At 42.1% G+C, this 24,698-nt stretch overlaps 1 protein-coding gene across 13 annotated transcripts; it reads left to right on the plus strand.

Moving 5' to 3' along the window:
* The first annotated feature begins 2,323 nt into the window (after positions 1-2,323).
* On the plus strand, positions 2,324-24,698 carry LOC133159948 (guanine nucleotide exchange factor DBS-like). Of its 13 annotated transcripts, XM_061287367.1 has the most exons (33): positions 6,187-6,628; positions 9,523-9,606; positions 11,240-11,354; positions 12,877-12,967; positions 14,228-14,347; positions 14,423-14,539; positions 15,100-15,249; positions 15,323-15,447; positions 15,762-15,876; positions 15,943-16,062; positions 16,696-16,887; positions 16,948-17,139; positions 17,210-17,369; positions 17,479-17,537; positions 17,603-17,688; positions 18,001-18,067; positions 18,151-18,266; positions 18,449-18,518; positions 18,590-18,682; positions 18,758-18,850; positions 18,930-19,055; positions 19,799-20,020; positions 20,102-20,194; positions 20,282-20,360; positions 20,703-20,775; positions 20,842-20,954; positions 21,120-21,209; positions 21,579-21,638; positions 22,035-22,100; positions 22,393-22,502; positions 22,700-22,809; positions 22,883-22,986; positions 23,296-24,698. In XM_061287367.1, the coding sequence occupies exons 1-33, from the start codon at positions 6,232-6,234 to the stop codon at positions 23,373-23,375; spliced, it is 3,888 nt and encodes a 1,295-aa protein (XP_061143351.1). In that variant the 5' UTR covers positions 6,187-6,231; the 3' UTR covers positions 23,376-24,698. The 13 variants fall into 13 exon arrangements, 12 of the variants coding, with proteins under 12 accessions (XP_061143355.1, XP_061143353.1, XP_061143356.1 ...); XM_061287371.1 differs by lacking the exon at positions 6,187-6,628 and adding an exon at positions 2,324-2,399 and having other exon boundaries at positions 18,590-18,850; XM_061287369.1 differs by lacking the exon at positions 6,187-6,628 and adding an exon at positions 2,406-3,021 and having other exon boundaries at positions 18,590-18,850.

The following is a 24,698-nucleotide window of genomic DNA, read 5'->3' on the forward strand; positions in this document are numbered from 1 at the left end:
TTTGGTTCTCGTCATTGGACTGGCTACTTGAGTTCTTGTTTGACCTCTTGATGCAACTCCATGTTTTGCACACAAGGTGTCACTACTGTATCACCCGTTGTGTATGCGAGCCACCCAACCTCTCCCTCTCCTCTCCCAGCCATTGTTTGCAGCATCACTTGAGTCACCGATGTGTGCGAACGAGGCTGCATCATCCTCATCATCCTGCTCCAGCTCCTCCCCGCCTTCTCGGGCTATCCTCCCTTTCCCGACTGCCCCTAGCCGAGGACGTGTCCTGGCAGCATTAGCATCGTTCAAGCATCCAAGGAGGCCTCCATCATCCCCCTTTACATACACTCACACACCCATGTTTCATACAAGACCGCTAGCAGGAATACACATCTCGGGTTAGACCCTTCTGCATCACCTTCTCCCTCCCACCCCCATCCCCCACAGCCCATAACATCACCGCACCAATCTCTCCGAGGAACCGTCTGGTAAAAGCAGGCAAGCTGTCTCTTCTTCCCAGGAAAGCTTCTCCTTGCTGGGCTGCTGGTCTCCCACTGCCCCTCTGGAGGATGATCTTGTGGATGAAAACAGAGGAGATGGACGTGGGGGAACTGCTGGAGAGGCTGACGACGGTCACCAGGAGTATAGGTGGGCCACGGCTACACACACCCACACAAGGACATTCTCATTCTTGCTGGTTTAAAATGTAGCCCTGAGCGTTTTAAAAATGTGACAATAGTCATAATTGTCAGGGTTTGTCAATATGACATCATGACCTACATTTTAGTACCTGTAGGAGGAAAACAATGCTTTGTGTAGAAACAAGATGAATTCCAGTTTGGTGGTCAAAGGTCTATTTGAACCATTTTAACAACTGCAATGCGGGAAAGTATTGAATTAGATGGTGATGAAGCCTTAAGAGATTCTAGCCTGCACACGCCCATCGGTCACAACATCGATTATACCTGCACTGTGCCAAGAGGTGCATCATAGCAGCCGTAAAAAAAAAAAAAAAAAAAATCATCCTTTGCAAAGATGATAATGCTGTCAGGTGCTTATTAAGAGGGAAAAACATTAAGTTACTGTATTTGTAGGTTGTTGTTTGTTTTACTAAAGATATCATAACTAATGGCTTTTATTACACTCATTTGAATATGATTATAATATGGGCTTTGTTGCTTTCAATTGATAGAACACACTATCATAACTGTCATTATCTCCGGCTGAAACTAATGCTCCTGATAATGCGTGACAAAGTCCGGCACACAATTATGGAGGATTATTTGCTCGAATAATGTGATGTTTTCTGTAAGTGATAGCGACACACAATACTGGGACTCCTCCTCCCTGCTTACATTGGCCCTGATCCATGAAAAATAGCACACTGGAAACATACAATGTGGGCAGAAGAGGAGTACCTGTTTTAAAACAGGTCAAGCATGAAATAATTAAATGAAGCCACATGTTTAATGAGACCAGTGAAGCAAAGAGAAGTCCTAATGTCCAGCAGCAATCCTCCACCTATGTTGATCAACTAGCAGTGAGTAGGCGGACTAGATTCTGCTTCTGTTGAATTGATTAACCTGTGAAAAGATCCCCTACATGGGTGTTTGATTTTTTTTTTAATTAAAGTGAATTCTCTGGTAGGCCCAAGGGTTAAGGTTCCCCATCGCTGCATTACCCGCATGCAATCGTTGTTAGAGACAATGGTGACGAGGTTGTGCCTTGGCTGGATGGCGAGAGCAAAAGACGAGCTAACGATGATCTCACGAGACAGGAGCTAGCGTGAGAGTACGCCCGAAGAGATTCAGGGAAGAATGCATTGGTCTTAATTAGTAAGGAAGTTTAAAACCTCGACACACTCTTTTGAAAGTCTTTGCATTTTGTAGATTGTTGTACAAATGCATTGGCGGCTTGAAAATTGTTTTCCCAAATGAAATTATAGTCCGGGTCAAATTGTTGCCAATGCTACAGGCAACATTCAGTTTGGCCCAGTTGCAGTTTTATATATTAGCCAACAGCATGCCTTGTTCAAGCTGCTTTGACAAAAAAAAGCAAATCATTTTTTTACATTGAATTGAATCTCATGAATTTGGCCACCATTTTGAATAGCGACAGCTGCACTTTCGAAGTAAGATTGGCAAAAAAGCCATAATGATTGTCGTACAGTCACCACCAAGTTCGCATAGTAACCGTTGTCAACGTGGCAAACCGTTGTCTGAATTTAGTTCACCAGCTTTGAGCACACAACACAGCAAATTCACAATGTCCAACTTTACATACTGCCTCCCTCCCTTCTTGGACAAATATTAGTTCACACAACAGCACAAGCATAGCAAACATCAGTGTTTTTCAACTTGCTGGTTTCTTGATCTTGGCTGTGGAGGACTGGAAGTACGTTGGAGTATCTGGTAAGACAGGGTGGTGTGGAAAGCGGAGGCAGATTAGTAGAGGGGTGGAAGAATATAATTAGCCCGAGCAACAGAAGGGGATTTGTGCCCCGGCGGCTGCCGGTTTCCTCCAGCTGGGAAACCTATGCGGCTGTCAATAGTTACACTTGCAATGAGGTCTGTGAGTCCGATGGAGTGAGCGTGCAGAGCGCAGCAGCACAAGATCTATTCTTGCCGGTAGCGTGACCGCATGCAGACGTTGTGCAGTGCAGTGACTCAGCAATTTAAACCTGCCAGCTTTGCCCCCAATGTGGATCTGCCGAAAAAGCCGCTTTAGTGAGGGGTGCACCGTGGAGGTCTCACCATCGCAGGATGCATGCATGTCTGTCTGATCCTGTACAATCCCAGAAGTGAACCTTTCCAGGATCCTTCTTATGCCTGCGCTGAAAGTTTGTACGAGAGTTTGAAACTGTCAGTTGGCTCCAAATGTCTCTGCACGAGTTCTTGCGGGAAGGCGGCGAGGCGTCGTACCGCATCATGAACCGGCTCAGTCTTCTGATACAGAACTTGGACATCTCGGGATTGGGCTCTTCTTTTCCTTTCAGTCCACCCAGTCGTAGGAATTCCTGGAGAGAGTGGGATGGTAAGAGGATGGGATGTTTTTTGTGTACTGGTAATTTTTAGTGGTACTGGCAGAAACTGGTGGTGTAAATGGTTAGTTTAGTTTCTGTTAGGAAAAGAGCATGTGTGTTTGTTGATCTACTCATGTCAAATGTGCTGTGAGAATTCAGTAGGATTTTCCATATGGCAGAATACAGTATTGATATGGTACTTAAGAGATGATTTGCCTTGACCCAAGTCATTTGTTAATTGTTTATTTAGTAATTTTATGAGACATTTTTTTGGTTGACTTATTGCACAACTTAATTTGTTAGCTTGATTATGAAGAAAAAATGTGCAAGGCAAAAGGTGCTTCTTTGTTTCTTTTCAGTCAGCTAGTTTGTTTTTTAATAGGTTTACATTGTCAAAAAAATACGGTCCGGTTTGACCGCTATTTGTTCGTCCGAATTGGGCAAACATTTAAAAAAATGATTTCTTCGAAACTTTGGAGTGGTGTCAGGGCCGATGTTAGGAACTCTTGACACATCTTGATCTTTGGTATCCTATTTGGTCAAGGATTTTGTCCGTTTTTTTGACCGGCTTTGAAAAAGTGTGAAAGTTTTATGTATTATGAATTACCGTAATTTTCGGACTGTAAGTCGCACCGGAGTATAAGTCGCACCAGCCATAAAATGCCCAAAAAAGTGGAGAAAAAAACATATATATGTATATAAGTCGCTCCTGAGTATAAGTCGCCCCCCCACCCAAACTATGAAAAAAAACGCGACTTATAGTCCGAAAATTACGGTAGTTAATTATCATCACCCGGCAAAACTTCATTCTTTTATTTCCCATGTTGGCTTCCTTCTTTCTTCACCCAAAATGTGTGTGTGCGTGTGTGTGTGTGTGGGAGGGAGGGCTGAGCATCAACAAACGCTACCAGTATACAAATGTGAGCGGCTGCACAGCGCTTCTTCCCGTCATTTGCTTTTTGCCGCAAGCACAGCAGCTGCTTTCGAAGGCAAGGGGAAAGAAAGCTTGGTGTTCTATTGGGCTCAGTGTTTCCACTTTGAGACCTCCTGTGGTCCATGCGAGACAGAGGGCGGAAAGAATGGTGAGGAAAGCCAAGAGGAATGCTTCTAAATGGGAAAATACGATTCCAATGGTAACCCTTAAGCGACGTGAGTGAAAGAAATGCTGACATTTTACTTGTGCTGGTTTTGTAAGCTACTGGTCGATAGTTTCCAGTGCAAAATGAACTGCTATTTTTTTCTGTTCAAGGTCATTCTTAAATATCTAAGGTTAGTCTCTACTTGGAAAAATACATTTGTCTGTATGTGTGAGGGAAGACGACATCGTGTGTCTGTTTTTTTATGCTGTCGATAGAAAAAGAATTTTCAGCAATAAAACTCGCTTTTCTTGTAATTAATATTTTCCAGAGAAATGGAAAAATTACACTTTTTACCGGCTCGGTGTAGTTTGACTTTATTTTTCTTGGAACAATGACATCAGACAGTTTTTAACTACAATTTTTTTGTGTACGTGAGAGCGATTATTCACACTCATATGCAGGAGCCTGAAATGTAAATGTGACTAAAATGTTTATCGCGCAAGGCTATTTTTAAATCCACCTGTTTTTATCCATCTCATCGTGCGGCCATTTTCACACTCCCTGTCGACTCGAAATGACATGGCATTTGCCAGATCTTACGTCACAACCAATCACAGCTCTCCGGTTTTTGAAGCTGAGCAGTGATTGGTTGTGAGCAACCCTGATGTCATTTTCAGTGGACAGCAAGTGGCAAAATGGCCACCTCCTGAGATACAAAAAAAAAAAAGCTAATTTTTCTGCTTAACTCATATTTCCCAAACTTAATACAATTCAGAATGCTGCATTTAGACCCATGGGAGCACATACAACATATTATCGTAAACAATTTTTTGGGGGTTGACTTCCCCTTTAATATGATGGTAGCCATTTTTTTTACATGACAATGGTGACAATTTCACAATGTGTCTAAGGATCATATTCAATTCAGCCTATGATTATCAGCTACCTCTTTTGTGTTTACAAATGAATCATCCACCTTTGCTAACAAACCATGCACTACGCATCAACTCTATGTCTATAAGATAAGTCTCAACCACACGTGCAATGCCTTTGAACGTGTTGGTGTTTACATACTCGGATGTTTATTGCACTGATAACCTGATGTGTGCTGTGGCTTCATTGGGCAAACCAAATCCCTGTGAACACACACACACGCACGCACACACACAAAAGCATGGCGACATATTTTTAATGTTATAACCAAGCCTTGTTTAAACTTTCCAGCTGACTTTGGAGTGCACTGTATCTTCTATACAAGTCACTGAGCTTTAATTGTTGCATTGCAGTCGACTAACAGGGCTTTTCTTTGAGCGTGACTTTAGAATGAGAACTCGGAGAGTTCGTGATAATGGAATCTTTTGAGGGGTGTAAACAAGGCCGGGGGTTTCGAATGGTTAGAGTCCGTGAATGGTTAAAGGGGGATTCAAACTGTGTTTAAATGGGCCTGTCAGAATGGAGGCTTTGTCATTTCAGGTCCACGTCCCCCTGAGATAAAGCAGCCAAGTGGAACAGTGTACACTGACCACCTGACCATGTTACTTCAGCAAACATGTGCAGTTTGAAGATAACAGAAACCAACAAACAGAACTTTGTTTTCTAGTGCCAACCAACTACACTCAACATAGAACTTTGTTTTCTAGTGCTAAGCAACAACACTAAACATTTCAAACATAAATCATATAAAGAGATCTATTATGAGATTGAAAAATCAAATCAGTTCGTCAAATAGATTTTACTTTTATTATTAAGCAATTCGAGTTTAAATTCCATGATAACTTGTCCACTTCCTTGCATCTCAAAACTCTAGAAACCAGGTTTGAATTTGTTTAACAAGGTCATTCATTCATTTGTTCCCCTTAAATCTTTCGAGATGATGTAACTAGTATTGTGGCCAGTTAGTGTGAGTTGTCAGTGATCTGCTCAGCTGGGTGTGGTCAGTTAATTGTCTTTTTAGAGGAAGAGCTACCCAGCTATTCGTTATCTGGGCGGAAGGGAAGGTCCGAGCTGTACAAGGTAGCTTTTGTCTGCCGTAGGGAAGGTAACTTGAGGTAGGACCGAGAAGCACACACCGTTGCAGTATGCTGCTTTGAATGTGGAGACGAGGGGCGGGGAGGGCGTCTGATCAAGGGGCTACCTGTTGTGATGAAGTGCAGTCAACAAGCCTGGAGCAGCAGGATGGAAGCAGGGAAGGTGTCACATTCAGGCTCCTTTGTGGATCTTGACTTGGATTCTGGTTTTTGTAATGAAGTGGATTCGGGGCTGCAGAGTACTGTGGGATTGGAGAGATTGAATTTGGTTGAGCTAGCGAATGGACGGGAGCTTGACGGACTTGTAATGACGGGTTGTGCTGATGGGAAGAAACGACAGAGGAGAAAAGAAGAAAGTAATATGGAGGTTGATTCCGGATCCGAACAGCAGTGGAGTGGGTCATTGCTGGTGTGTCTGCAGCCTGTAGAGGAGAGCTGGGATCATGTGTGCATCTCCCTAGAGGAGGTTGAAAAATACTCCAGATTTTCCTGTTACTGCCACTGGTTGTGTGGTAGGTGTATTTTCCTCCCTGTGTTGTCTGTAATTCACACAGAAGGCTTCATTAAATCAACTTTCATGTTGCATCCAAAATCAAAGATTTGTAATGTTTTGAAGTGGCATTTTAACATCTGTAACTTTCCTACAAGTGTAAAAAACAAGATTGATAGTCACATTGGTCAATTGAGAGCATGCTGCTTTGATTGCACACCCACCGACTTGTTGCTGCTCCTTCTTTTAAAATATTGAGAACACTACTGACCTCAATCTTGATTCACGCTGACGCATGATGGTACGATGCATGATGGTAGTTTGAACTACTAGCTTTCGAGACATCTTTGTGAAAATAATTGGATAAAATTCAGAATCAAATTTAACAAGGGAGCATTGATAACTTTCCTAGATGGATTATTTTGGACACAGCTTGTATTGGACCAAGTGTGCCTAATATTGTGTGTAAAGCGAATGTGTGTCCCTTGATGGCTTATTGACAAACTTCTCCCTCAATGTGCGTGAATTTGCCTCCCCCACCACCTCCCGTTTGAGGTCTTCCATATTGGAGAGCATTGAGTGGGCCCTATTTTAATCATCATCATTATTAATTTATTTATTTCAATGGTTTTCAGGTTACTGCATGCAATTGGGCACCTGTTGAAAGTGTGTCAGTGGTGGCAGGCCGTCTAGGTGTGTAACTGTGACCTAGTAACGTTTGACTCGTCAGTCTCTGACAAACGTGAGCAGGACGCTAATCCTCGCCGTTAAGCTCGTCAAAGGACATTAGTCCCTTGAACAGCAGCTGTCGTGCATGCGTGCGTCTTTAAGTGGTTCAATGGCAATGTGAAATAACGCTCGCTTCTTTGTGTTGGCACATTGTTGTCATGTGTTAGCAGTATTATTTGAATTCTAATGTTTTGTGTTTGATATTTATTTATGTGGAGCACTTTGTGACCTGTAAAAAAAAAAAAAAAAAAAAAAAATCATTGGATATTTGCATAATCTTAATTAGACCCTAATAGAAGAATCCTGCCCTTACAAAGATAATAATGCTACTTAATTAATTGAATTAATTGCTGCATTTTACAAGGTCTTTGTGACATCACTGATACTTAGTGATGAGAAAAGTTACAAAGAGGTCTGAAACCCGACACTCCCAGCACAGTGGAGCAGTTTCACTTGTAACGTTCTCATTCCTGTTCTTGAGGCTCGAGGCTTTTTGAAGGATGAATGGCAAGTGGTGTTAAAGCTCAACAAGTGGCACTTGACTCCTTTCTGTATTTATTCAAGATATTTTGAGGTTGTAAGGTTATTTTAAAGCACAGCAATCTTATGTATAGGCATTTTTTATTACCCTCCTTGTAGTTTCCATGGAGTATTTATATTGTTAAATGCTTTCACTGTTTCAAAGAGTTTACCCCTCCCCCTTCAAAAGAAGTTTATTTTGCATTTTATTTTTGTTCAAATCATTATCATTGTGGTAAATTGGCAGTGGTATGAGATAAAGAAAAAAAAAGATGAGTGTGCTAAATGCTAGGATTGAACATTAGGTCATTATTAAGTATTAAATTCAACAGTATCAGACTATTCAGTATGTTGAATGCCATACAAGCACAATGCCCAACTCGATAGCAACGTGAGGTCCACTATTTTATAGTCATTAAAGTAGGTGAGCTGTTCTCACAAGAGACTGATACTGTTGCAATATCAATTTTTTTATTAATCTGATCTTCAAAAGAAAGCGAATTTAAATTGTGTACAAAAAGATGAAGTTGTAAAACGTTATGATAGTAATATTATAGCTTTAGCAAACTTGACCAACTTTTAAAATTCATAAATTATGATAATTATTTGGATATATTCATTTTTATTTGTTAAAAAAAACATGTGATGAAAAAAAAACATAAAAGGGGGGAATTTTTTTTAGACAAAGCTGAGTGTGTGGGTGTGTGTGTTTTTGGATTTGGTGTGTGGGAGTCACCTGGGGCTGAGGTGTGGTTGTGTGACTGAGTCCATAAGCAAACGTGTGCTGGGCCCATGAGTATGTTGCAGATGTCCCGTCACCTCGGGCAACAAGCGGCCGTTATCGTCCATTAGGCAGCCCTGCTTTATACCAAGTTACAAACATCAGAGCCAAGGCCGTTTGTCTGGTCTCATTTCCACATCCAGGATGCTTTGTTCACTGCGTGCACACCCTCGCTGGAGGTTACAATATAAAGGAAGAGGAAATAGAAGCTGTTCCTCAAATGTCTGTTCCTTATCAATAACAGTGTCCCACCCTGACCCCAAACTTTCTATCTGTTGTTGGCTTAGTAACATTTTGTAGAAGTCTATAATATGGAGGGACCAGCACAAACATTCTTCTTTTTTTTGTAGTAGTATTAGCATCAGTGCTAACATGATTAGCATTAAAAGCATGTTTTGATCATATCAGACAATATTTACGTCAAGACATGTTAGTGTATGAGATTTATTAGCGTTTATTTTGCGCAACAGATGCACTTTCATTGGTGTTTATAATACTGTAGTGGTCTTCGTCAATAATGTTTGCATTTTAATACCGTATTTTCCGGACTATAAGGCGCACCTAAAAACCTCAAATTTTCTCAAACGCCGACAGTACGCCTTATAGTCCTGTGCGCCTTTATCTATGGAACAAATTCCGGCCCACGGGCTAAATTTAAACTGGCCCGAAGCATTGTGTCATCCTCTCGTTTGACCACAGATCGTTAGGCTATCGATCTGTTTGCGTCTTCTGTTCTCTCTCTCTCTGTCTTCATCCCACAAAGACCAAATAAAAGGTTTTACATTCATGCTCTTGCGTAGTAGGTTTAGACTTAGTCATAGACAGATGGCAAATAGAGAAAGATTGTTTCTAATTGTAATTGCAATTTTTGTCTCGCTTCCTTCCAGATGAGATCATGCAATTGGACAGCAGCCCTCTTCGTGCTGCTGACATCACTCCTGAACTCAGGAGACAATTTGCTTTTCTTTCAGGTGACTCATTCACGACTCATTGTGTGTGTCTGGTACTTGAACTTGCATTTCCTTTTTGTGAATGCAATTCACAATGGCTCAATTGCTTTAGTTTTGTATTGCCCCACTAACCATAGCCAAGATTACAGTTCAATGAAACAGATATCCATCCATTTTCTAAACTGTGGGCAAAAATTACAGTCACACCAAAATATTGAACGGCTCACATCTACTGACGCGCTGCATCGGACAAACGGCAACCCTGTATCGGATTTTTTTTTAACCACAGAAACTCACCCATTCGTATTTTTTGTGCTCTTTCTTAAATTCCGCAAGATACCACAAAATAGTGCCAAAGCTTTGTCTAATGGGAAAGTAATATATTAGGGTTGTTGTACTATCTTGAAATGGAAAAATATTTACTGTATCAACATTATATATATTTAATGTTAACGGTTGTGGAGTTTTTACCATTTCTGAATTTTCTCCAGCTCACATATTTCAACACATTTTCTCTCATTGCACGTCAATGATGCAGTTTTTCCGTCCAACACATGCGTCAGCTTTATTTTGCATTTACTATTTCCTGTGACCTATTTTTTGCTTGGCAGTTATTTGCCATTCAAATGTCACTGTCTTCTTCCTCATCTCTTTTGGGCACCAAGCAAAGCACAGTACATGACTTTTTTCCTTCTTAATCACTATACAAATACAGTTCATACATGTTGTATGCACACTCATGCGATATATAATAACTGCAAGCCTTTTCCTACATCACTGCTCCCTTGGCAACCTTGAGGCAGTGTTGGGAACCATTTTACAGACTTGATTAGGACCGTGACCTTGCTGTTGCCATAGCGACAGGAAGAAAGAATGGACAAGCCGGTGGATTGATATTCCAGGCACATGCGCTTACGGAGCAGCTGTTTAACGCAGGCAGTGAGACAGCTTGCAGAAAAAAATGCTGATTGTCATCACACAGCACCAGCAATGTCTATTTATTATTAAGCTGCTAGAATGAACATCAAGTAGCAAGCAATTCTAAATAAATTCTGTGGGGCAGCACGGTGGTCGACTGGTTAGCACGTCCGCCTCACAGTGTGGAGGTTGTGGGTTTGATTCCGACTGCAGCCTTCTAGTGCACAGGGGTCAAGCTCAAGGCCCGGGAGCCAGATGCGGCCCGCCACATCATTTGATGTGGCCCGCGAAGACAAATTGTGCATCAAATTCGTGTGTCATTAGTAGAATTGCAAATTGTCTTCACTTTTTATTTATTTTTTTAAATATTTGACCAGTATTACTGGTCTGATTTGAAAACGAGTTATTTGTCAGTTTGTTTTGTAGCTTTTACTGAATATAATGAGGTGCTCATACATTGATTTGGGTTGACAGTCATAATGGCCCTCCGAAAGCAGCTATGACTACAATGCACCCCTATTAGTGGGTAGTTTGCATGTTGTCAATCGGCCTGTCTGGGCTTTATTCAGGTGCTCCAATTTCCTCCCACATTCCAAAAACATGCATCATAGGCTAATTGACAGCTCCAAATTGTCCATAGGTGTGATTGTGAGAAGAGATGCTTGTTTGTCTGTGTGCCCTGCGATTGACACTCTTGTATGTATGGTTTCATATACTGTATCTTGCTCTTGCTCAGGAGGCAGAGGAGACAATGGCAGCCCCATCATCGTGTTCCCAGAATTCCCAGCCTTCAGTGAGATCACCGACAGAGAGTTTCACAATGTGCTTACGTACCTGACAAGTGTACCCAGGTGAGCTTGCTTGCCATCACACGAATCAATCATTTTGCTCACTAAGATTATTTTATCATCGTATACATACAGGCAAGACTTGAGTGGCTTCACTGTATTACGCAATTCTTTCCTTTGCATTGTCTGAATGTTGTGCTATATTGCAGAGCATGGGTTTAGAGTACAAGGAAAAAAATGGTCATGAGCCCTGAAATAATCACTCACAATCCAGGGTGGTTATCAGTCTTTTGCAGAGTGCCATACACTGGGGTCCAGGATGAGGTCCTAGAGGAGGGGTGAATGTGTGAGATCACCATAATCCTAAATATTCCTTCATTTACAGGCTAGTGTTATGCAATCATTTGAGTCTTTAATTGCATTTGAGTGTGTTGTATAATTTTACATTGAGTTGAACAGTTGAGTATTTGATTTAAAAGGTTACTACTGTTCATCACGGGTGTGACGAGCTTTCAGGCCATTTTAAAAACCAACAGTCACATGTCATCTTTCTCCGGGGCTGTTGTCTGATACTGTCTATTGTGATCTGCTTGTTTATAGAATGATCAGTGGATCAGCTGATGAATTTTATTTGGGTGTACTTCATATCCAAGTACATATCATGACTCAGCTAATAGATGTGCTTAGTTTAGGAAAAAAAAGAAGTTTTAACTGTTTCATTTATATGCAACAATCGTTTTTGGGTTGATTTTTATTTCTTTTTTAAAAATAAATATATTTGTTTTGGTTGCATTGTATTTACATACTCACCAATATAGGAACTAAATAAATGATAAACCAACTCCGCATCATACTATTTTTGCTTACCTTGTGAAGTTACATGAGGTGGGCAAAATGATATTCGCCATGTTTGGGCGTGCCAAACAAGGAATTTGACTTCGGTACATCTTTTTAGTGTCAATTAGAAGTGAGAATTAATATTTATTTTTCATATATTGTACACGGCTGAGGCCAGTGGGTGTACCATAACCATAAAACCTTGTTTACTGGAGCCTCTTCTTGGACCGCCCTTCCCCCTCATATCTGTTAACAATCCCCCTCTGCCTACAAGAACTACTCATCCCTTTGCACCAGTCTTGGCTCACATGGAGCAGCCTCCATCATCTACTGGATAGCTTTTGGCTGAAGGGGCGAGGCTTAGCCTGAGCATGTGAACTATTTGGACTCTGGGGAGTACCTTTGCGACCGATTCAGCTCTACTGCATCAGTTTCGCTTCGGGGCTGCTCGTTTTATTTCCCGCAATGAGCAGATGTATTTTAGAGTTTGTGTTACCGTTATTCCCAATATATACTGGTAGGATGTGAGTGACTACAAAGTACCCGGCAGAGAGACCACCCATGGTGGAGGGTGGGCACGGGGAGGTGCGTCCCTGTCTTAAAAGATAAGAGCCACACAATAACACAACGTGGCTTCATCACTTATGTCACAAAGGAAAACGGCGTTTGCTGGTTTTTCATCAGAACATTTTTTTTTGCCGTTACCTTTCCTCTATTAATGGATTTTTCCTCACTGTGTGTCTGCCAGTTTGCCATCAACGGACGTGGGCTTCATCCTCGTCATCGATCGTCGGCAGGACCGATGGGCGGCCGTCAAAGGGACCCTGCTTCGGATTGCGGTGAGTTGACTCAGCTGGTGGCTTCTTTGTTTTTTGAATGTCTACCCCTACCTCTGTAAGACTCTCTGCTAACTGCTCCAGCATGAGTCCATTTGTGTCCCTTGGGGTGCCATCCTCTAATGTAGCCCGTAGTGGTAATTATCGGACCGCTTTTACCTTTTCCAGTGCAAAAGATATTTGTGGTTTCAAGCTGTGAAAGTGTCAGACAAAAGCAGCAGCTCTGGCGCTATAATTCGGAATTTCATTTGAAACCTCTGCATGTCTTGTGAGACTTTAATTACCGTAATTTTCGGACTATAAGTCGCACCGGAGTATAAGTCGCACCAGCCATAAAATGCCCAAAAAAGTGAAAAAAACCATATATATGTATATAAGTCGCCCCCCCCCCCACCCAAACTATGAAAAAAACGCGACTTATAGTCCGAAAATTACAGTAAGTGAACCGCTGAAGGATTAATACCACAAAGCCAAAATGCGATGATAAACATAGAACTAGCAATAACGACATGTCTCGTAAAAAAAGTCACCATCTTTTGTCCTTTATGTGAAGTGATTCACCTTCCAGGAAGTAATCATCCCTCACATTTGTCACTGTCTCCCCCACTGGTCATCAGAATTATGGGTTCATCGCCGCCCCTGTAACAGATCATTTCCTTTCTGTTGTTTTCTCTGGAGAAAATAAATGAGTCCTTTTTCAACCGATCAGAAAACGGTATTAGTTGTTGACCAGCGCTTTGGGATGGATTATGTTAAACCTTTCAGGTATTATTTAGGTATTGCTTTCTTCCATTTACACTTCCTCTGATTTATTACCACCGGATGATGAATTGAATTCTGCCTTTAAAGAACGATGTTATCGGAAAGTGACATCATCATAATAAGAGCTTTATTGCCTCCTCTATCTTACCGCGCTTCTCACTGGTTCAAAATGTTCCGATAGGATTGTTTTTGTTTCGGGTTGAATCAATCAATTTTGTTTGATGAAACAGGGGGTGACCATTTACCACCAAAGCTGACCTCTGAAGATGTTTGCTTATTTTGAATTCAATCAGCTTTATCTGCACCCCACGGCTGGTGGTGACGGGCTTAACAAGAACGACCTGTCTGAAGTGATGAAGGTTGTTTTAAGTCAGTTGCGTCTGGTCTCTACTAAATCCCATGCTGGCTAGCTGGCCATCTAATCAATTTTGGAAATGAAGCCTTGTCTTTTTCAAGGGAGATTTTTAATTCCACTTTTTTCTTGGCTCTCAATCAACCCAGGGTGCATTCCCTGGAAACCTCCAGCTGGTTCTGGTCCTGAGGCCCACCACTCTTTTCCAACGCACACTCTCTGACATCCTCTTCAAGTTCAACAAGGATGAGTTTAAAATGAAAGTGCCTGTACGTGCCTGTCTTTCCCCTTTTTCACCTTTGCACTATGTGTGGAGAGGTCAGGTTTTGTGGTTGTGTTTTCAGGTGATCATGCTTAGCTCGGTGAGTGAGCTTCACTCCTACATTGACCACACGCAGCTGAGCCAGGACCTCGGGGGAACGCAGGCCTACTGTCATGAGAAGTGGATCGCTCACCGCACCGTATGTAGTATATGCATTAACACACTTTTTTTTTTTGAAGCATGGAGAGTCAGACCTCCACGATTTTCCCGTAGCTCCTGAAGCAATTCTGGATCTGGATTTATTATGACACAAACCTCTATTGAATTATCGGATGAGCTACGTATATACTTGCTTAACTGAGTGTTCACATATGATAAGACAGGTGAGATATGAGACATCTATTTTTCATTCATCTAGTATAGACTACTATAACCAATTATTAACTAGAGGAGTTCATGTTACATTTTGGTATAGACTGTAAGTTAAATGCAGTCAGTGTCTTTTTTTCTTCGTTTAAAATTAAGTCAAATATTTTACATTTATTGTACAATTTTTTAAACAGGAGAAATGAGTTCAAATAAGATTAAAAGTCTCTTTTCCAAGAGTGACAATCTCAAGACAGGCAGCAGTATTCTACCTAGAATTGAGGTATAGTATTATAGACATGGCACTCAACATTCATGGCAGTAAACGACCATGAAAGAGCACAAACATGCTGTCGAGATTTCTGGCACAGATCTCGTTTATTGTGGTGGCAGGCTATCGAGGGCTTTGCATTGATGGTAAAGAAGATGGCCCAGGCCCTGCAGTCATTTGGCGCTGAGCTGGCTGAAGCAGAACTCCCCAATGAGACCCAGGCCACCACCCTCCTCCTCAGTGCACACTGCTGCAAGAAAGATCAGATGAAGGTGAGTCTTGATTTGTCATTAAGGTCAACTTGTTTGTCTGTGGTGGTGTTGTCTATGTTGTGTGCTTGTCCAGGATGATCTGCTGGTGGCTCTTAGCCAAGGCAGCAGGCTTTTGGAGAGCATCAATGAACCTCTGATGCGCAACCCCGACCATAACATGAACCAGGATGAACTGGAAAACCTGGCAACTGTGCAAAGGTGGGAAATTGCTTTGTAATGGCAAAAATGTTTTTAGCCATCTTTTTTTGGGTCACACTGTTAGTTGTTTTTTCATCGAGGGCCGAAGTTCTGTAAGGAGATTAAAGAGGAAAGACGTAGTCGCTTGCTCTCTTGTTGTTGTTGAAGCTGAACTGGTAATGGTGTGTTTTTTTTTTCTGGGCACACTCGAGACTCAAACTCTCCTGTCAACTGTCATTAGGCTCTCTAAAATGCCCAGTCAGCATTCCAGCTTAGTTGTCTATTTTTTCCACCACCACCACCATCGCCGCCTCCTTCTCTGCCCCCTCTACCAGACTGCTGTCTCAGTTGGACGAGACCGAAAGAGCTTTTGACGAGTTCTGGGCAAAGCACAGAGCCAAACTGGAGCAGTGTCTCCAGCTGCGCCACTTTGAGGATGACTACAAGGAGGTTAGTTGATCAAATCAACTAGCGGTGTTGAAGGTTTCTCATTTTGAATGTGTTTTGGTGCCATAGGTGAGGCTTCTGCTGGATCAGTTGTCAGAGAAACTGGCCGCTTTCTCTGAGGTGGGGATTAGCCACAACCACGCTGACCATATCCTCAGTGATCTCACCATCTTCGAGGAGAGCGTCGGCGTAAGTGATGAAGACGCTGAACAGAACAATGACTGCATCTTATAAAGTTAACTACGGGGCTCACTTGGTAGAGCCAGTAGGAACGACTGCACGTCTACCCTGGGAACCGACAATGGACCTCAGTGGAGACCAAAGGCAGCTTGTAAAAAAAGAAAGTGATATCTGCAACGGCTGGATATTCTTGTCCTCTCCGATATATGTGCCATTTTGCTGCAAGGCACTGGTGGATGTCAGACGAGGAGCATTACGGTGCAAAAAATAAATAAAATCAAATAAACAATATTATCAACCAGCAAAGCCAACTTTATGCTTCAATAGCTAAGCAAATTGTACAGTCGCTGTTTTTAAAGTGATCCCTTCCTTGGGTGGACTTGAGGAGAGAGGCATTAGTAGATTTATTTATTTATTTATTTATTTATTTATTTATTTATTTATTTATTTATTTATTTATTTATTTATTTATTTATTTATTTATTTATTTATTTATTACTTTTTTATTTTTTTATTTATTTGCTGTTTACGTTCATTAACGAGGAGAAACGACATGCTTCTTCTTCCATTTCAAACAGATAGTCTAATCAATGGTTCCTGTGCTCCTATAAAGATTGACAGACCTTTGTTTGTGGTCCACAGGAGGCATTGGACAGAGCTTTGGCTTTGGCCGGTGAAGGTGATGACCTAATTCAGAAGAATCACTCCGCTCAGGATTCCATTGTGCCGAAAAGCAACGAGCTACGAGCGCTCTGTCAGGAGCTGAATGACAACTTGAAGGCTAAGAAGGAGCTGCTCCTCAAAGTCCGAGAGTTGCATCACTTCTTGGAGAGGGTGAGTAACACCTGTGCTACATTGAACACACACAGGGACTCACCTCACAATTCTCTACAGGCTTCCAAGTGGTGCGATGATGGCATTTACCTGCTGGCCTCTCAGCCTGTGGACAAGTGTCAGTCCCATGAGGGGGCTGAGTCAGCTCTGCAGGAGCTGGAGGGGTTCCTGGCAGACGCAGGCCGAGACAGACTGTCTGATCCCAATAGCATCTGGGCGGATTACGAGGCCGTGCTTGACCAGCAGCTCAGGGTACCCATTGGTGTTAGGAACCAAATTGGTGTTTGAATGGGACATTGACCCTCTTCTCACTAATAAACAGGAACAAGTGGAGAAGGTGCTCCAAAAGCAGGTGTCAATGCAGGAGATGTTTGACAAGAGGAGAGTCAGCCTGAACAAACTCGCAGCCAAGCAGACCAGACCAGTACAGCCGGTCGCTCCCAGACCTGAAGCCTTCATTAAATCACCTCTCAGCTCTCCTGGTCAGTCAACGTGTTTCTAGCAGCAATAAACACTTGAAATTCATATTTTCTTTTTCGAAACCTCCACAATATATTTGTCTTGTGAATCCGTCCCCATTTCCTGCTTCAGCACATCGAGGTAAACTGGATAGAAGTCACTCTGAGGGAAACAATGAAAGCTGTGGCAAAGTGAGTTAAGTCATGATCTGTATAAAGCGTGTTAATGTCACGCTAATATTTTGATTTGCCCAAAGGGAGACAGGCACTTACTGAACGGAGAGGGTAAACTCAGACACGGCTCTTTGTCGGAGGAGGAGGAGAACCTGGCAGTGCTCAGGAGGTAAGTCACCACTATGCACGAATGGTGGCCACAATCTTCTTAACCCTGTGCTTGCGATGTGGCTCTCGGTGAGGGGGGGTTCTTCCTACTTTGATAGTTTGGCAATGCTTGGGGCTGACTTCCCTGTGAAACCTGGTGGCACCCCTGCCCACGTACCTTAGGTGCTTGGACGATGTGCACTCCATCAGTCCAACACTAATTCTGGGCGCCTTTTTTTTTTCCCCCATGCGAGATGGTGTCAATTCAATTGCAACTTCAGTTCTTCCCTCACTTGCACGGCGCTGCTGCAAATTTACACTTCCCTGTCTGCAGGCACGTTATGAATGAGCTGCTGGAAACGGAGAGGGCTTATGTTGAGGAGCTGCTGTGTGTCTTACAGGTTCATTCATTTAAGCACCCACCTCACAACACGTGTCCAGCATCTCTGTTTTGTGGTATTAACCGAGTTTTGGTTGATTGCAGGGTTATGCCTCTGAGATGGATAACGCAGCCATGGCGCACCTTATCCCCCCACATTTACAGAACAAAAAGGAGGTTTTGTTTGGCAACATGCCAGAAATCTACCACTTCCACAAGAGGTGAAGAACCGTCCTCTAGTTGTTAACGATAAGCCGTTTGGGATTCAAATGACATGGCCCTATAATAACTTGCAATCTCTCGTTATTGTGGCAATTGAAATCACCATACAGAAATAAAATCTCCAATATGACAAGCCCTGGCTTGACCTCATGGCTCACTTGTCATCCATTTTGTTTTGCAGGACGTTTCTCAGGGAGTTAGAATTGTATGCAGACTGTCCAGAGCTAGTTGGGAGATGTTTCCTGGAAAGGGTGAGCAAAAGGTGGAAAACCTGAGTTTTTATTGAACATTTCTTTAACACACTTTATCTCTCCTCGCTTAGATGACAGACCTGCAAATCTACGAGAAGTACTGTCACAACAAACCTCGCTCCGAAAGTCTCTGGAGACAGTGCTCCGACTCCATCTTCTTCCAGGTAGTGTCAACACATGATGCATGCGTTTATTCTTTGCTTGAGTGTTTGACATCTTTATTTCACAATCTTTACCAGGAGTGTCAAAAAAAGCTGGAGCACAAGCTTGGCTTGGATTCCTATTTGCTTAAGCCTGTGCAGAGAATAACCAAATACCAACTGCTGTTAAAGGTAACATGTCGTCTATTAGCCTCAAACTAGATTTGTTGTGGGAGGTGATTTATTTTTATTTTTTTTCTTCTTCCTGCAGGAAATGTTGAAGTACAGTAAAGGCTGTGAGGGTACAGATGACCTGCAAGAAGCTCTGACATCAATTTTGGGCATACTTAAGGCTGTCAATGACTCCATGCACCTCATCGCCATTACAGGATATGAAGTGAGACAAAGAGCAAGGATAAAAAATAAATAAAAGGCCTTCGGTATAGGGTGAAGCGAAACACACTGCTATAGGTTAACATGAACTGCTCGATAGAATTGTCAGTTCCATGCTGCAACTTGCAAAGCACATGCACAAAAAATCTCTTCCTTGGAAGAACCCAAAATGATGACTGCCCTTCACTGTTGTTCGACGTCTTCTTTGTGCTTGACTCTGCTTTGTTGGGTTTCCACTTTAATCGTTTACATCGATTTATTTTGAAAGTCGCTAGTTATTTGTTGAAATGCATTTAATCCCTTAAATCTATTAAATATTTAACAGAACAATTGACAATATATTTTATATCGTCTAAATAGAGATAATAAATGGATTATTTTCTTATTTTAGTATAAATATTATTTTCAGTATTGTGATTATGTACATGAGTCAGAAATAATTATACATTCACATTATTGCAAAGTTGTTTTGGTAATAATGTGATGTCATAGGGAAGGTATTTATTGTAGCCACTAAGTGGGCACCAACTGTTAGAGGAAATAGTGAGACTTTTGTAAAGTGAGAATGTGATTTATTGACGTTAGGCCAGGAAATATCAATAATTGAGACATCACACCCTAGGGTGGAAACCTCAGAATTTATTTTCCTAAGCATACCATGCTGAATGAAACTGACTCGCTTGATGGAAAGGTGGCTTCAGAAGACTCGTGTCAAATGAAATTCCCATTCTGTCTTTCCTTTACCAGGGCAACCTGAGTGAGTTGGGCAAGCTGCTGATGCAGGGCTCCTTCAGCGTGTGGACGGAACACAAGAAAGGCCACGCCAAGGTCAAGGACCTGGCCCGCTTCAAGCCCATGCAAAGACACATCTTCCTGCATGAGAAGGCCCTGCTCTTCTGTAAGCGGAGGGAGGAGAGCGGGGAGGGTTACGAGAAGGCTCCTTCCTACAGCTTCAAGCAGTCACTCAGCGTGAGCACCTCTCCATTTTGGATGCAGTCGCTCTTGGATTTGCTTGATTTTGAAATTTCTCCTGGTTGCTTGTCTTGACAGATGAACGCTGTGGGGATTACGGAAAATGCTAAGGGAGATAACAAGAAGTTTGAAATCTGGTGGAACTCCAGAGAAGAGGTCTACATTGTGCAGGCAGGATACGTTTGATGACATCCTAAGAAGTAACAAAACGGAGAAATGGACACAATTTTCAAGCTTTTCTTGCTCTTGAAATGTCAGGCACCGTCAGCTGAAGTGAAAACAACCTGGGTGAAGGAGATCAGGAAAGTTTTGACAACTCAACTGGAAGCGTGCAGAGGTGACTGTAGCGTTCAGTGATTAGATAACCTTGGGAATTTTCTTGGAGATTTTTCTCCCATTGTGTTACCTGCGACGTAAAATGCTGATGCGAATTGTCCTCAAGTTACGACGGACTTCTGCGAACCAGATTTCTACATAACTAACCGATGCTAAAAAGAAAACTCAGTTCCAGTAAATATTTGTATGAAAAGCACCATTGTCCGAATAGATACGGGTCTATTGTACCCTCTGGCATCTTAATGACAATTGACTTCAATTTCCTAATTCCCACGGCACCCCTGATGATCTCTCACGGCACACTAGTCGCTACGAGAAACGTTAATTCTTCTATTTTGTTCAGAAGCAAGTCAGCAGAGGGCGCCAGATCAAGCTACGCAAGGCCCCCCAGTGGCAGGAGGAACAGAGAATCAAAGGTATATTGTTTTTGAGCTTGATGAAAAGGGATCTTCTCCGGGCCTAAATTCTTGACTTCTCCTCAGCGCCAGTCCGTTCAAGATGGGCCAGAGAAGTTTGAGGAAAGGAGACGAGAGGAAAGCGGAGCACTGCGGCTTCAATGCTAATTCCTCTCCTTCGCCAAAGTCAGCAGGAAAAGGTGACCTTCTGGGACCCCTTCTTGCATGCTAATTGCACTTTTATTTCCACTGTCTCATTCTTGTCTTCCCCTCACCTTTCCTCCCTTTGAGTGACTTACCTTGCGTCTTTCCTCTATTTTTGTATTGTCTGCTTGTTCCTCTTGCATTCCCCTCTGGGTCGGAAGAGAGAGCCACAAGCCCGACCTCAGACAGAAGCGCCGCGGCTAAAAAGCGCTTTACTTTACAGGGCTTCAGTAACCTCAAAGCTCAGAAAGGTAACTGCAGCTCATCATGTCAGAACATCACACCTATTGCGGCAAGTTTGACATTTATTTACAAGTCGTGCAAGTTATGTTAAGGAGTTGTGGGGAAATAATGTTATGCCTAATTAAGTCGACAGAGGGCGCCAGATCCGACAAGTTGAAGCGCAACACATAGCCACCTCTTTCTGGACTGCCTTGTGAAATGACTAATATTTAGTCATCACCTTGGAAACAAATTATTAAATGTTTCTACATACCCCCTGCAATTTACTTCATTTTATATTTTCCCCACATATTTAACAATAAATGCCATATTCTAGGCAAAATAATGAAAGTTAGTTTATCATTGTGCCGTCCAACACTGCATGCTTGCCTCCACAGAGCCGCCGAACACAGATGATAAAAGTTTCACCTTGCCCATCACCATTCTGCTGTGTCCAGGTATCACATAGCAGCATTAGCAGCGTCATTCTGTGCTTTTCCCGCCACAGATGTGACACGCTGATGGCAAAATAATATTAATTGTCCCTGAAAAGAAATCTTCAGCATTCGGCTATCCTCTATTGATTTACACGTGAGCTCTTCTCACCCAGTGTGTTGCGGAATAGTGCTTTAGATATAAGACGCCCTGTAATCCCAATGGTGCCCAGTGAAACTTGTGACGTTCTTGGATGCTCCCATCTGTGCTTCACACTGTAACCAAATAGAGTAGGGAAAATTGCAGTCAATTAACACATCACTTGTGCTTGCTTAGGTGCTTCCCTACCTAGCAAGAAAACTTTAAATGCCGTGGTCTTTCTTACTCTGACACACAAACTGCTTTTGGGACATTTGTAGGATCCCCGACCAGCCCGGATCAGAAGACTAAGCGGCAGAGTGACCCGACGCCGTTCGGCTTTAAAGGTACCCTCCGTTTTTGGTGCATCCATCCACACACCTGCAAGGAGTGTCATTGACCATTTTCTCAGATGCTGGTGGATGATGTCACTTTGTTAATCGTTGCACACGTCCACAGCACCAGCATCTTCTCTGTTGGTGTAGTCATTGGTTTAAATAAGTAACGCTGCTGCACATGATAGAAATGCGTTGCGACTTGTTGGATTGGGTTCTTTCTTTTTTTATGTCAATCTAATTGCAGGTCACACTTTTCTTGAACCACACGCCCTGTGTTCTGCTTCCTCTTCTCTACCCACAGGCTGGAACAAGTCTTCTCTCTCCATGGGTGCGTCGGAAGAGCAGGACGGCTACTCCAGCGGTGAGGATCCTCTCAACTCTGACCCAGAGGACGAGAGCCCTAAGAAGCTGGTGAGACTTGAGCAGATTTATGTTGATATTGTGAAGAAAATTTTGGGTCGGACTTCCTCTTTAAGGGTAACAATTGTGGGCTGTCCTTCTCCAGGTTAACCCCTATCCTCTATTTATTTGATTTCATAAAAATGATGTCGTTTTCATATGATTTATAGATTGTTAGCAACTTTTGATGTGTATATCTTTGCAAACAGTGCACTGGTAAATACACGGCGACGGGCGACTACGAGGGTTCCACCCAAGAGCTAGCGGTGAAAAGCGGCGACGTAGTGGAGTTAGTGAAGGAGGGGGAGAATGGGCAGTGGTGAGTCCGACTCGCCATCTTCAAGTGTCCATCCAATTCACACGTAATGTTTATCTGGATGTGTTTGTTGCAGGTTAGTACGTAACCTGAACACCTCCACAGAGGGCTGGATGGCCACTGCAAATTTGGTTAACCTCATTGCAAAGTCCAAGTCGTGCCAGTCGCTCACCAGCTCAGGTACTCGAGTAACTCAACACAGATGGACAGAGAGGGTGGGAACGTACCACCTGCAATACAGTAAAAATCTGTGAAGAATGATATATTGATGAATAATGATCCAGCCAAGATGTTTTTGTTAAGTGGTAGACATGCACAATCATGGTGCCAATTAGAAGGATGGACAAATTATCAATGGTACTAACTGCCATAGTTCTGTGTTAATTAAACCTGAAAGGCCAACAATCACATCTACTGTACATTGTTTTCAAAGCTTTAAATTTAACATCCTACAATCAATCACTCTTCTCTGCGGGTGTGTTGAAACAGAAGGCAGTGGATCAGGACACCTCAGCACATCATCCAGTTGCAGCGAAACCTGCACGCCTTTTACGGACATCAAATCCTGAGCTGGCCAGCACCTCCCTCATGTGTACCCACCCACGCCACTCCCTCTCTCCTGAAATGTCTTGTGGCTGTCGTGTCCGTATGTGTTAACATTGATGGCTACCATTAAAACCAGCATCTTTTCACTCATCCACATACAAGGATCCTGCACTGGAGGAACATAGTCTATTTTAATGGCGTACAGTATTACTGTATGTAACGGTGATGTTATAGATGTAATGGGCCAGCAGGACTGATCTCAGTTAATGCATCTATTGATGGAAGTGGGCCAGCAGGACTGATCTCAGTTAATGCATCTAATGGTGGAAGTGGACCACCCCTAATTACATCACACGTGAATTACTGTAAAATCCAGTGAAAAGCACCTGTCTTTTGCAAAAAAAAAAATTTAAACCAAGGAGGCTTTAATAAGCAATGAAAATCTTAAACATTGTTTAAATGTTTACTCGTGCAATGGCCAGTACCAAGGGCTTGATTTTTAGCACATTTTTTACACAGTGTAACTCGATTTGCTTTACTTACTGTAATTAAGTACATTTGAAAGCAATTACAGAGTTAAGAGATTTAAAAACAATGTTAAGAAAAAAAAATAGCGTCCTAAAATTCCTTAAGTGCATGAGCAAGATTAGAATCCTTTCAATGACCGTAATCCTAGATATAGGAGAAAAGCATCGTTTAAAACCTGGATTTATAAGCATTTACACTTTATTGGTATGTTTTGAAACTATATTCATTCATATGATTCACCCTGATAATAAAAGATATCAGCATATCTGGGGGGATTTCTTATACACAAGAGAAAAAAATAACTTAAGCGTGCTTGTGGGGTATTAAGCATGGGTGTGTTCTTCATTCGATTTTTACAGTAATTCCACTGCAAGAGCACATTTTAACGTGACAATTACAAACAGCTTATTTTGCTGCTGTATTACATTTTTATTTGTAAGAAATGCAACAAAAACACAAATGCTGCTTCACTCACTTTAACTTCTAATATCTTATTTTTGTACTACTTTGTTTGTCCTTCTCTGTCGTTAGAATATTTTCCCATCAGTGTATTTCATGGACACTAAAATCTACAAAAGTGTCATAATCAGAGGTGACTTGTATAGCGCTAACTTATTCCCTTCATGCTCTGAATGTAGATATTGTTGATTAATGCCTGTCACAAGATGTTTATTATTGGAGCTGCTATACTGTACATTATTTATGGTGATGTCACTGCCCTGTGACTTTTTAAAAATATATATGTATAAAAAGAAAACTTGATTATAAACTCGTGTTTTGTTGTTTTTGTGAATATGTTTCAAAATAAAAATAAATCA

Source organism: Syngnathus typhle, linkage group LG9 (genome assembly GCF_033458585.1).
Source record: "Syngnathus typhle isolate RoL2023-S1 ecotype Sweden linkage group LG9, RoL_Styp_1.0, whole genome shotgun sequence".
Classification (NCBI taxonomy): domain Eukaryota; kingdom Metazoa; phylum Chordata; class Actinopteri; order Syngnathiformes; family Syngnathidae; genus Syngnathus; species Syngnathus typhle.

What these genes read in the sequence shown, in the direction of transcription:
- LOC133159948 (XM_061287363.1), top strand. Translation starts at nt 6,232, where the DNA reads ATGAAGTGCAGTCAACAAGCCTGGAGCAGCAGGATGGAAGCAGGGAAG. An exon ending in ACAATTTGCTTTTCTTTCAG is followed by an intron (nt 9,607 to 11,239) that starts GTGACTCATTCA and finishes GCTCTTGCTCAG; the next exon opens with GAGGCAGAGGAGACAATGGC. An exon ending in GGAGATGTTTCCTGGAAAGG is followed by an intron (nt 18,519 to 18,589) that starts GTGAGCAAAAGG and finishes CTCCTCGCTTAG; the next exon opens with ATGACAGACCTGCAAATCTA.